Source organism: Salvia splendens, unplaced genomic scaffold, assembly GCF_004379255.2.
Source record: "Salvia splendens isolate huo1 unplaced genomic scaffold, SspV2 ctg741, whole genome shotgun sequence".
Lineage (NCBI taxonomy): Eukaryota > Viridiplantae > Streptophyta > Magnoliopsida > Lamiales > Lamiaceae > Salvia > Salvia splendens.
In genome coordinates this window covers 21,853-35,445 of record NW_024599413.1, presented here as the reverse complement: position 1 = coordinate 35,445, position 13,593 = coordinate 21,853, and the positions used below count along the sequence as shown (strand labels likewise).

General features: G+C 40.7%; 1 protein-coding gene across 1 annotated transcript; it reads right to left on the bottom strand.

Moving 5' to 3' along the window:
• Positions 1 to 5,935: 5,935 nt before the first annotated feature.
• On the bottom strand, positions 5,936 to 11,936 carry LOC121791163 (cytochrome c1 1, heme protein, mitochondrial-like). Its single transcript, XM_042189190.1, has 6 exons — positions 11,781 to 11,936; positions 11,099 to 11,167; positions 10,445 to 10,665; positions 9,097 to 9,376; positions 8,132 to 8,229; positions 5,936 to 6,232 (listed from the first exon to the last, which is right to left on the bottom strand). Exons 2-6 carry the CDS (start codon positions 11,156 to 11,158, stop codon positions 6,136 to 6,138), a joined length of 756 nt encoding a protein of 251 aa, XP_042045124.1. The 5' UTR covers positions 11,159 to 11,167; positions 11,781 to 11,936; the 3' UTR covers positions 5,936 to 6,135.
• Positions 11,937 to 13,593: the final 1,657 nt, after the last annotated feature.

Sequence of the window (13,593 nt, the reverse complement as noted above, 5' to 3'; positions counted from 1 at the left end):
ATCACGCCCTGACAGAAATACTTCATACATTCCAGGGCAGTCGTCTCACCGATGTGGAGGTACTCGTCCCACATGTCTGCCGCACCTCTGTAGGCCAATTGCCGCAGTGCACTTTTGAATAGGTGTGTGGCCGGGTCTGCCAGACGCATCGTGCCTGAAGCGGAAATACAGATATCGTTGCTCCAAATCGTTAACAATAAGCATAAACAGGGACCTGCTCATCCTAAAACGGCGCCTGAAAAGGTTGGCGTTGAACCGCGGCTCCTGTGCAAAGTAGTCTTCGTATAGGCGCTGATGTGCAGCTACGTGATCACGATCAATCACCGCTCGGCGGTGTACCACTGGGCGAGGTCGAGGTACCGCCGGCTGCAAGGCCCTCTGCATCCATTGATCAATCTCACGGTTCGTATAGGCCTCTAGCGCTTCGTTCATTGAACGCTCGTACTCCTCAGCATCCCCACCACTACTACCACAGGCGTTACTCATTTCTAGGTGTTGATCTTGTACAGAAATTAAGATAGAGAGAGTACTCGTTAAAACAAGTGGTGCGAATGAAAATGAAGTTCAAAACGCGTATATATAGTGTTTCAAAAAAAAATCGCGCTAGGCGGTGCGCTAGGCGATCCGGACGCTGCAATAGCGCCGAGCGGATCGCCCAGCGCACCGCCTAGCGCCACGGGACCGCCGAGCGCTAAGCGATTTTTAAATCCGGAAATGGCTGGGCGGTTGCAATAGACCGCCTAGCGCCGGCGCTCGGCTAGGCGGTGCGCTAGGCGCTATTGTGGATGCTCTTATGGTTTCCATTTTATTCCTACTAGTTTTAGAGCATCCACGATAGGTCGTCCTAAAGTCCTCCCTATAGGGCGCCCTATGCTCCGCCACATCAGTATTCTATCCTCCTACCCTTTCACTTGCAGTAGGACGCCCTAAAGTCCGCCCTATAATTTTCACTACTATTTTGTTAATTATTTTTTTATGTTTTCAAATATGTCATGCAAAATTATAAAAAAACACTACGATTAAAGACAAATCCTCCATTACTAATTAAAAAAAATTACAAGAGTTAGAAATAAAAAACAAATTCACTAAAGCCTACATTACTAATCCTTCATTCCCAGCTTGCCGCGCAGATCATCGATCATCCACTTGAGATATTCGGCTTGGCCCGGGTCCTCGCACTGCATGAGGGCGTGGTGTGTGTCCAACAACGTCCTCCGGTTGGCGGCCGCCACCAACTCTGCGTAGGCATGTCCCGCAGCCGAAGTCGGGGTCGGGGTCGGGTCCGGGGCCGCGGCCTGTGAGGATGTCGCCTTCGCCTTGTTCTTGGCAGCCTTGACGCCAATGGGACGCCGGGAGGACATCGGTGTGCCGGAACTCTCATCCTCGTACATCGGCTGGTTGAGGTTCATCGGCTAGTTTCATCCGGGTTGTAGTTTGTCCTCCCTGGGGCGAACTCTTCATTCTTCTCCGGAAGCGGAAACTTCTGGGCCCTTTGCCTGTTCCGCTTCTTCTTGGTGGCGGAGCCCGAGGCGGCGGCGGCGGCGGCGGGGTGGGGCGTGGGCGCGGGTGGGAGACGACTCTATGTCTGACAGCCCGTATGAATCCGTACTGAAATCGGGATCGTATTGGGTGTTGGAGTCAAATGGCCGGTATTCATCAGGGTCTGTACCCGGCCATAGTACACCACCACTGAACATCAGACTATTTGGACTTGAGTAATCACCGAGATTCATTTTTAGTGTATGTAAGAGTGAGAATGGAAGAGTGGAGTGAATGGAAGAGTGGAGTGAACGAAAGAGTGAAGTTGTGGTGTATATATATAATAAACTTTGAAGAATTAAAAAAAAATGCGTTGCATCGTCCGCGGTATCGTCTGCGTGATCCGCAATGGGGCGGACGATACCGCGGATGATGCGTAGTCGAAGCCCTATCGTCCGCGGACGAAGTATAGGGGGCGGACGATGGACATGGCTATAGTGACGGACGATAGTCCGTCCGATGCATTTCGTCCTCCCCACTGTGGATGTCCTTAGGGTAAAGTTGAGATATTGGTAAAAACTTGAAGCTATGATTTTATACCGATAATGTCTTTGATTTCTAAATTTATATTTCTATAAATAATGTGATTTTCCAAATAATTTAATGGCTTGTAAACTAGTGAAAATATTAGTTTTAGAAGCCACCCTCATATTCTAGATCAATATTGCAGCCGAACATCTTTATTGAAGGGACTAAAAAGGACAAGATAGGGGCATAATCGTCCACCGATATTTAATCTACTATTATGAATAACTGGAGGTGAAATTTAAACTTATCATGTTTCTCGGTAAAATAAATAGTATACGTGTTAATATTAGAAAATAGAGTAGTAATTCTTCTATTACAACATTTTATTTATTTTACTTTCGAATTAGGGGGATTGACTTTGAACTAATTCCATTTCTAAAATTCAGAAGTAATTATTTCAAGAATTGAGCCATAATTAGCCACATATATAATTATGTTTCCCTTATTTAGTATACTAGAATTGGCCCAAGAATTGATCCAAATATTATATAAAATAAAGACTTTGACTTAATAGAATTATGGATTAACAAATTTATCCCTCAAAGTGGAAATGTGGAAATGTGAAAAGGTGAAAAAGTGGGGTAAATGTGTAAAATCAAGTCCATTTCTTGGTGCACCTTTCAATGCACAACCAATTCTTACCTATTTTGTAAGATTTCAATTCTTCCTCTATTGTCATGAATAGAGCGGACCCCACCTCAATTGTAAGGCCTCCAACAATTAATTAGTGGAAGGTGAACACATGAATTGACCCAATTAGACCAAGAATTGCCCAATTCTTTCAAAGTACTAGTACATAATATTATCCGCTCTTAGAGTGTCTATAGCGGAGTGGAACAACTAAGCCACAACCACAAAAATACTTTCATAGCTACAAAAACTTGTCCAGCCCAATAACAGTCACGCCACAATCACAAATCACATCATTTAATCAATTGTTGGTATATTTTAATTAGATTGGAATAAAAATTATATGACGAAAATAATTAAAAAAAGCATCATTAATTTTTTTTAAAAAACTAAATATTCTTTGTATTATAAATAAGGGAATATTATACAACGACAATTAAATAAAAACACTTAAAAATATACCGCCTCCATTCACTCGGTTGCATCATCGGAATCTGTCGCTACATCTCCATCTCCATCCCCATCTTCGTCCCCTATCGCCGCCGCCGGTGCCGCGAACCCTGTCATCCCCAGATGACCCCTCAGCCTTTGTATGATGTCCCAGTACACTCCCTTGGTGATAGGGTCGGTCGCCGCAGCGTGGGCATTAGCGACATTGCCCAGATGCTTCAGCATCTGGAGTCCAAGTTCTTGTCCAACACTACCACCGGGGTAGACATTCCCAAGCAGGATGTAGACGCGACCGCATCGGCTCTAGAGGCTCTAGCATCTCAGATAGTGGATTGTTGGCCTTTGGGACGTCGGTGGCGAGAGAATGTGGATGGCGGCTCCTCCTCGACCTCTTCGTTGAGGTCGAGGGAATGTGAGTCGCTGTTACTGCTGTAGTTACCGGCTAGGCCAAGTCTCGTCCGCTTCGGTCCCGACCCTAGCCCCACCCTCTGGCTCGCAAAGGGCCTTGAATTTCGGAGAGTCCTGGAGAAGGACATATTCGTCCCAGTAAGTAAATCCGGGGTGCCCATCGACTCGATGCATCTCTAGCGACTAAGCCTTTATGTCGGCTTCGCTGTGGCCGCTCTCAGCTGTGCGGAGGTTGTTCTCGTAGATGCCCGAGAACCTGTTGACGGCGGTAGCAATCCTCCTCCACTTTTTGCGGATCTGGTCCTCATTCCGCTCCGGGGTGTCTTCCGGCTTAAAGTATCAAAATTTCCTAGAGATTGGGTGGGTTGAACGTAGAGAATAGTGGTATCCGGACGCGGATTATTAATCGCGTCCATGTTGGGCTGGTAATCCCCATACAGCGATTGGGGATGGCCCACAGACCTCTGATAGGAGGGTTGACCTCGAAACTGGGATGACGGCGGACACCACGATTGGGATGGAGGCTGAGGATGGCCGCCCCACCCCTGGGATGGAGGGGGGCTGGATCTCCACATATGGGATGAAGGCTGATAATAATAGTTGCCATACGCGTCGAAGGCGGGGGTGCTAGTGCCGGTACTCGCTGCACCAGAACCGCCACTGTAGTACCCCCTGCTCGGATATCCAGATTCTCCAGTGCCGGGTGAATCACTATCTCCGCCTTGCATATTGACTACGAATAAAAATCTAGAGAGATGAAAATATGTTTGTGGATTGTACTATGGATGTGGATATGTGAATGAAAAAAAATGAGAGAATTGGGAGTAATTATAGGAAATATTTAAGATAAAAAAAATTAAAACGCCAGCACCGACGATCGCCGCTGAACTGCCCCCTTCCACGCCGCGTGCGCGGCTGTGCCCACGTCATGGCTCCCCTCGTCCAGCAGTGGGCCGCCGCGGCTCCACTATGGACCCTGCTAAGTCAATAAAATAATAATACAAGCCCCTCTAGGTCTATCCTTTTTTTCCCAGAGTTTACATTCATATAAAGTTTCAAATAAAACTAACATAAATCAATTGAAAAAAAGTAGGGTCTATGGAATGCAAAGATATAGTTGCCCATTTCAAAATAGTTAGAACAAAAAAAATATCCATATGGGGAAACAATTGCAGCAACACAAGAAAATTACTTCCTCCATTCCGTGTTAGTAGAGTTATATTTTTTCTTCAGTTCCAATATAATAAAGTCATTTCGCAGGTATAAATCATTCCATTCCAACTCCATGAGAGCATCTCCAAGGAGAGAAGGTATATAGAAATTGTATATTATGTATTTACCTTTTTAAAATGTGAAATATAACCTTCTAACAATGAATATATTCTAAAGGGAAAATGTATATAGAAAGGTAAATTATTTTTTTTAAAATTAGATAATAGTACAAATGCATTAAAAAAACATAAAGTGTAATACCTTCTCAAATACCTTCCCCCTTGGAGAATGATTTTTCATGAAAAGAAGGCAAATATGGTTTATAAGATTTTACCTCTCCATTGATGGGGAGGTAAAGATACATCTTCAAAATGAGAAAATGTATAATATCTTCTCAAATACCTCTCCCTTGGAGAATAATTTTTCATGAAAAAAAGGTAAATATAGTAGTTATATTAGTTTACCTCTCCATTTACCTTTTCCCTTACAGATGCTCTAAGGATTCCTTACACAGTTATAACCTTTTTTTCTTGAGGTTTGAACAAATCATCAATTGATATAATATTCCCCATCTTCTCAAAATAGAAGGATTGCAAATAATATGAATTTTAATATAAAGTTAGTTATATAGTAGTGGAGGTATTTTTTTTGGCACATGGATTAAGAAAAATTGTGTTAAGTGAGTTAAATAAAGAAAGAATAAAGTAGAAAATGAAAAAAAGTAGAGAGATAAGAGAAAATAAAGTACGAAAGAATAAAATAAGTGATAAGAAATGTGTTGACTTTTAATGAAAATGATTCTACTACTATGGAACGTACCAAAATGGCAAAATGACTCAACTACTATAGAACGGAGGAAGTAACATATAAGAAAAAAAAGTAAATTGAATTACAGAGATTCTTATCAATAATAAAGTATGTAGGAGTAGTACTAGTAAAAAAAGCTTCTAAATATTAAAAACCTAATACCTAATGGTAAAAGATGCCTGATTTTTTGGACCATAAGAATTTTTGTTACTAATATAGGAGCATTCAAGCATGTATTTCTTGATAATTAAGATAAAGCTTTAGGTGAATGACAAAGAATACAGCTTAATCAGGAGAAGCTTTATTTCAAAACCGGTACCATCCACAGTGATTAAATAAATCTCAAATAATACAATGAACATTTTGCTCAAGTAATGAAATTCTTTGAATGAGTAACTGAGAAAAATAGTATTATTAGGTTATTACACGGAATTGCACTTTCAGGCATCTCGTTCTCTATATCTCTCATTTTTCATACAGCAATTCAAACAATAACAGTTTCCATTAGCAGCTGGAAAAAACCAAGAAATCTTTTCTCTAGTAAGAGCAGAAATCTTTTCTCTAGTAAGAGCATCCACGATAGGAAGTGGATAACCAATAGCTCAGCCATAGCCCAGCCACAAACTCCTCTGCCACATCATCAGCACTAAAATCCCCCCTGCCACATCATCAGGACAAGCAACTGGACAGTCTTAGCCCAGCCACATCATCAGCACTAAAAACAAATAATTAACAATCACACAAAATATGGAATTAAATTTACGACACATATACGGGAAAATTCAATAATAATATTAAAATTTTAAAAAGTACATTAATTAAAAAAAATCCATTAAAAATGACATTACTTTAAAAAAAAACTCATAATCCACGCACGAGGCCCCCGCCTCCGCCTCCGCCTCACTCCTCGCCGTCGTCGCCGCTATCAGGGACCCCCAAATCTGCGGCATCTAAGCCCGCGTCAGAACCCCCCACCTGTGCCGCGGCGAGATTCAAATCCTCTCGCATACTCACGAGCACCGCGTGAAAAAATTTCTTCTCCTCGGGGTCGGTTGCAATCTTCCATTGATCTATGACCTTGATCACCTGAGCCCGCGCTTGTTGCCGCGCTAAGAAGACGAGGTCGGCTGTCGAGCTGCCAACATGGGGGATGCCGACTGGACCTCCTGGGACCTCTGGCGAGCCCGTTGCGCCCGCCTTTGACCAACCGGGCGAGTGCGGCGAGTAAATGCAGGAGGGGACGGGGTCTCCTGAGCATCTTCGGGAAGGTCGTGGGAACCGCCGCCGCTGCTGCCGCCAGCGTAATCACCGGAATAGTTCAGACGCTGCTTCTTCGGCCAGCCAGCATCGACACCTGCCCGAAACTTCTCGGAGTCCATTAGCACCTCATAGCAGTTCCAGTAGGTGAACTCCTTGTAAAGCCCGGGCAAGGAAAACTCTTTCTCCGCCATCCTCCTGCAGTCCTCGTCAGTTTGGCCACTGGACTTCATTCGGAAGGCGTTGGTGTACAAGCCCGAAAATCGGGAGACCCCAAACCGGATTCGGTCCCACCCCTTCCGGCACTCCTCCCCGCTGCATGGCCTCCCCACCGGGCAAAATGCCTTGTAGGCTGCTGCTATTTTAGCCCACAAGTTGAGGATCGATTGTTCGAGGCGAAGGGGTCATCGCTTACACTCACCCATGCCTTGGCCAGCGCGACATTCTCCGCGTCCTTCCACTTCCTCCGTGGTTGGCTGTCGTCACCAGTCGGCTGCGACGACTCGCCGACCACCCTCTTCCCCTTCTTCTTGGGCGCCCCCCGGCCCCACCCTACTCCCCCCGTTTGAACGGGAGTGCCCGCATCCCCAGATCTATTCCCAACTCCTCTAAGGTGAAGGTCTCAGTGAACTGCGTCTTCGCTGGGGTCGATGTGTGCGAAGAAGCAATACCAAAATCAAAACTGGGGTGATAGACGTTGTCCCCCCGGCGTCCCCTGCATCCCTGGGTGCCCACCCCGGCATCATCGGTCCCCCCTGCATCCCCTGCCATCCCAGCGTACCACCCCCGGGTACCCCCTGCCCGCCTTGCATCGCCGGACCCCCCCGGCATCCCCTGCCATCCCGGCGTACCACCCCCGGGTGCCATCCCGAGCATCATCTGCTGCCAAGGGTAGTAGTACCCGGGCATCGGACCCCATCCACCTCCCACGGGTACCGTGGGAGTTTGAGACCCGCTCGTCCCCGGAGTAGGCTCGTTGTTGTGCTACATTTCGCGTTGTTGATCTTGTACAGAAATTAAGATAGAGAGTACTCGTTAAAACAAGTGGTGTGAACGAGAATAACGTGCAAATTGCGTATATTTAGTGTTTCGAAAAGAAAAAAAACCGCTCGCCGATCCGGAGGCTGCAATAGCGGCCAACCCATGTTAAAAATGTGACAACATCTTCCCCCATCTACAAAAGATAGCAAATAAAGAGTTGAGCATGAAATGGGAATGTGACCTATATCTCGGACCTATGCATGAATGGAAGACCTAACAAACATGTGCTTATGTGCAAGGAAATAATTAGGGATTTTACCTGAGCTTCTCATACTCAAGGGCACCATCATTAAGCATTTTTGGCATAGCAATAGCTCCACCAGGGAAGTAAGGGTTATAATGCAATCCTTCACCAATCTAAAAAGGCAAATACTTGCGCTATTTAGAATCCCATATATAAATACCAAATCGTCAGTAATGGCATTAAAATTCAATCACAAACTGTGAATATTTAAAAAGATAATCCAAACCAGAATCCACAAATAAAATGAAAGAATAATTGTTTATTCTCATAAAATATGCATGACAGTCTCATGTACGCAGGACACATGACATGAACACACTACTTCTAAAATGATTTTTAACATCATTTTACTACATTTAGAGATTCATTTGAAGTATTCAAAACCACTAGAATAATTAAACAAAAATCCAAGGACAGGACCACGTAATATAAGGAATGCTGCAGATCAAAGTTTAGGTACCAGCCATAACAACAAATTTTGAAAGTGCTGTTAACACTTGAAAATTAAGCTTTGAATCAGGATGTAAGAAGTAAAAAGAGTGCTGATGGTGGTAAGGGTGACCAGATGCATAAAGAGACACCCTGCCACGCGACCTACCAAAAGAGAAAAAAAAAACAAAAAGGAGCACAATAGTATGTTTAAAGTGGGAAGGGTAGCAATGAACATGTTAATCCACTTGGTGAGCTGACATTTGCCAAATACAGACTAAAGTTCGAAAAACTCTATACTAAGATGAGGTCATTTTAGACACAGCCACGCAAATTCTTCAATATAATATTGGACTTTGCCAAGGTAAATTAAATACGAACCAGAAGAACTTCCTGTAACACCAGGAGGAGGGTCATGATATCCAGTCAATAGGGCAAACACATAATTTTGACCATTGTGGCGAGCCTAAAGGGGAAAAAATTAGGAGAGATGATGACATGACATTCCAAGGATAAAGAAATGAGGGAGAGCCCGGAGTGGTAGAAAATACTTTGGTTATAAGACTTAAATCAGGAGGATAAGAGCCACCATTAGCAAACCCAGCTGCTTGTTCATTTGCATATGGCTGAGGAAACCGGTCACTGAGCTTGCCAGGACGAGTAAACATCTCTCCCTCATCATTTGGCCCATCAACTACCTCAATCTCAGCAGCCATAGCTTTAGTTTCTTCTTCTGTATATGCAACACCTACCAAGTCGCGGAATGAAATTAAGGACATTGAATGGCAGGAGGCACACACTTGTTGATACACCTGGTGACCACGCCGAATCCTGTTTAACATGGAGAAGGCATTTTAATTTAAAATCAATTGGAAATGAAGAGCATTCAAGTATTTAAATGGAGAGAGGACGAAATCCAATCACAGTAGTGGAAACTAATCCATCATATTTGGTAGAACAGATAAAGACAACCCTTTGTTTTATAATGGGATAAGTATCTCATAAGTTGATAAAAAAACATAACTACATAATAGACATGTTATTGCAATGCTTACAGTTACAACAGAGAATACTTTCAGCAGAAAGCACTAGAACATTAACCGAACAAAGAGCAGAAATTTAATGCACATTGCAACTATATACTGGTATAGGAGCAAATAGATCCAATCTCACTTTCCCTTGGCATAGTTTGTTTAGTTCATTAAAAAACAATCTTCTTTTCTTGGATTAATCATGATCATACAAACATTATGTCCCCTTCTAATTTCAGTTGGCACCTTCTAGTGGTCAAGTATATGCTGAAGGAAAGAGTATTTTTGAATGAGAATATGAAGGTGGTCTTTTTGCAGAATGCATAGTACAATTCGGACATCAAGCTGGTCATCATTAATTATTAAAAATAAGATACTTTGGGTTGATCATACCTTAAGAACAGAAGGATACAGCACACATAAAAGGAGAAAATCTAGAAAACGGACTGCCCCAAAATACAACTTTTTCTTCACTGTCAAGTACCAAAGGCGGGGGGAAGAACTGCGTTGATAGGCCTCCATTAACCAAGTTGATATTATAGGAGATACTTATAGGTTGAAAGCAGCTACAAAAGATTGATGCAGTGCAAAATCCTGATAACTGGTTACAAACCAATATACGGGATTATAAGTGCCTAGAGGTTATGTAACACAATGAGTTGGTTCCAAACATATTTTAGTCCCACTATTTCAAAGAGAAATCTTTACAAGAACGAATCTATAAGCAAATAGACACATAAAAATTAACTCAATCAAGTTACAAAACCATTTCGTTTATATCGGTAACAAAGAATGCAGAACTGAAGTAATTCAGTTCTTAAATACAGAGTACAAAAAAAGAACTTGAGAAAGCTACAGATTAACTTACAAAGCATGGTCATATGAGTTTAGAATGCCACTGTGTGGCCAAGGATAGGTGGCAGCCTCCAAACCATGTTCAGCCTCATCACAAGATGCTATTGTTGCATAACTTAACAACCCTGAGACACCTGCCCCACATAGAGCCAATACCCTCCAGGACTTAGCAGTGGCAGATCCAACTGCTTCCTGCCCTTTCTTAGAAATAAAAGATGACAAAACTGGAGATACCTGAAGGCAAAAAATTATTGGCATCGCCGTTTCAGCATTTCTTTTAAGCACTTAATTCAGAAATTGCCTAGATGCTGGTTATGCCAAAGAATATGAAAAGAGTTTCTCAGTTCCATATCAGGAAAAAGAAAAATTGAACCTAAGGTTTTGTGAGAGAAAAGAAGTTGTGTATCAGGTTTCCCATAGACTTTGATAATACATACTCTTATTTATAGAATTTCAGAAATGAACAGATGCATTCATTGTACAAGTTCGGTACGAAGGAACAAATCCCAATCAACTATCAATCATGAGCAGATTTTGCACATATTTCAGTATCTGTTGTTGGGACCAGAGGAATGATTTCACCAACCATACATTAATAGCATTGAAGAAAATGAGAAACTATACAGACAGAACAAATGTAAAATCTAACCAAGAAAGAGAATCATACAGTGTTTTGTGATTGAAGTCTCTCTCTTAGCAACCGGCGGAGAGCTCTGCCCCCAAACATCTCATCTCCCTGTTTATCGAAATAAAAGAACAGAATGGCAGATGTTCAGCTTGGACTAATCCCATTAACAGGAAATATCCATTCAAGGGCCAAAACACAAAGCTATAAGAGTTTAAGATTTTGAATTAGTATGATAGAAAATACACAATGTATTTAACATCTCCCTTCTAGGGAAAACATTAAATAGACAGATTATCCAATGTGTGCATACAACCATCGCTATTACTAAAACATATTACCACTCTCGATACCACAAGAAAGCCATAATTCCACCAAATGAGCAACATTTCCACTGCATCACTCTACTGGATCTAGTCCATGTAGTTTAGAAAAACCCTAATTGAGTATTTCCACAAACAGCCAGTACGATAACTGAAGATGGAAATAATGAAAAAGGGAGATGGTATACTCTTAATTTGACTGCAACTCATGCAATTGTTTCTAAATTCAAACAAGCATATTAAACAACACCAATCAGCATCTTAAAACAGGAGCATCATATAAAGTACCATAGCCCGAATTGAATCTGAAATATTAACCTACCAACGTGTAGAAATGGAAGAGAAATAAAAAAAACAAAAATAAAATAGTAAAATATAGAGCTGAAGAGGAGAAAATTCACCTGAAAATAACGAAAATCTCCACGGCGGCGAATGTGAGATACGAAGAAGCTAGGCGACGACGTCAAATTAATATCTGAGGACGAGGTCCGAGTTTTTAAGATAAAAAGAAATGGAAGGAAGTATTGGGGCTCAGTGGCGGATAAGAACAAATTCAGACTTTGTTTATCAGTGGTGATTTTAAGTGGGCCTCAGTGATGGTCGCCCAATGTAGATTAAATTAGGGCTGGGAAAAAATACCAAAATACCGAAATACCGAAATACCGCACTTACCGTACCGAAAAAATACCGAAAATATCGAATTTCGGTATACCGTACTTTTCGGTACGGTATCATACCGTACCGACAGTTTTAGGTACGGTAAAGGTATGCAGTTTGCATATACCGCGGTATACCGCATCATACCGCAATTGCGGTATGGTTCGGTATGATGCGGTATACCGTAAATACGGTATATACCGCAGATATATACCTGGGTTTTTAATTTTTATTTGGATTTTTCTTTAATCGAGAAATTAGGATTAAGAGTTAATCTGCTGACGTGGGTGATTACTCATTCTTTAGTCATACGCGCGCTATATAGATTATCGAATAGTAGTAATTATTTTATTGATGAAATTTTGAATAAGTTTACAATATTTGCAAAATTAATTTAACATTCGGAAGTATTATGAAGAATTGAAGATCATATATGTAATTCAATTCAAAATTAAGGCCATAAGCTATTTTTCATTAATTAGCTTGTGTAGTTGTTGACCTACTAACCACTAATACGGCGTATTTAGACGTTTGGACGTTCCAACTGTTTTTTACATTAAAATGATAATTTACATTAAAACTCGCATAGTCAAACTATCATTTTATGATGCAAAAGTATCATTTTATCATCCAAAAATCTAAAACTACCATTATGAAACAAAAGTATCATTTTATCATTTGAAACTATCATTTTATCCCCTCAAACTATCATTTTATGATGCAAAAGTATCATTTTATCATCCAAAAATCTAAAACTATCATTATGAAACTAAAGTATCATTTTATCATTTGAAACTATCATTTTATTCCATCAAAGTATCATTTTATCATCCAAAAATCTAAAACTATCATTATGAAACAAAAGTATCATTTTATCATTTGAAACTATCATTTTATCCCCTCAAACTATCATTTTATGATGCAAAAGTATCATTTTATCATCCAAAGAACTAAAACTATCATTATGAAACAAAAATATCATTTTATCATTTGAAACTATCATTTTGTCCCCTCAAACTATCATTTTATGATGCAAAAGTATCATTTTATCCAACCAAAGAACTAAAACAATCAATTTATCATGCAAAAGTATCATTTTATCATTTTAAACTATCATTTTGTTCCCTCAAACTATCATTTTATGATGCAAAAGTATCATTTATCATCCAAAAATCTAAAACTATCATTATGAAACAAAAGTATCATTTTATCATTTGAAACTATCATTTTATCCCCTCAAACTATCATTTTATGATGCAAAAGTATCATTTTATCATCCAAAAATCTAAAACTATCAGTATGAAACTAGAGTATCATTTTATCATTTGAAACTATCATTTTATTCCATCAAAGTATCATTTTATCATCCAAAAATCTAAAACTATCATTATGAAACAAAAGTATCATTTTATCATTTGAAACTATCATTTTATCCCCTCAAACTATCATTTTATGAAGCAAAAGTATCATTTTATCATCCAAAGAACTAAAACTATTATTATGAAACAAAAATATCGTTTTATCATTTGAAACTATCATTATGTCCCCTCAAACTAT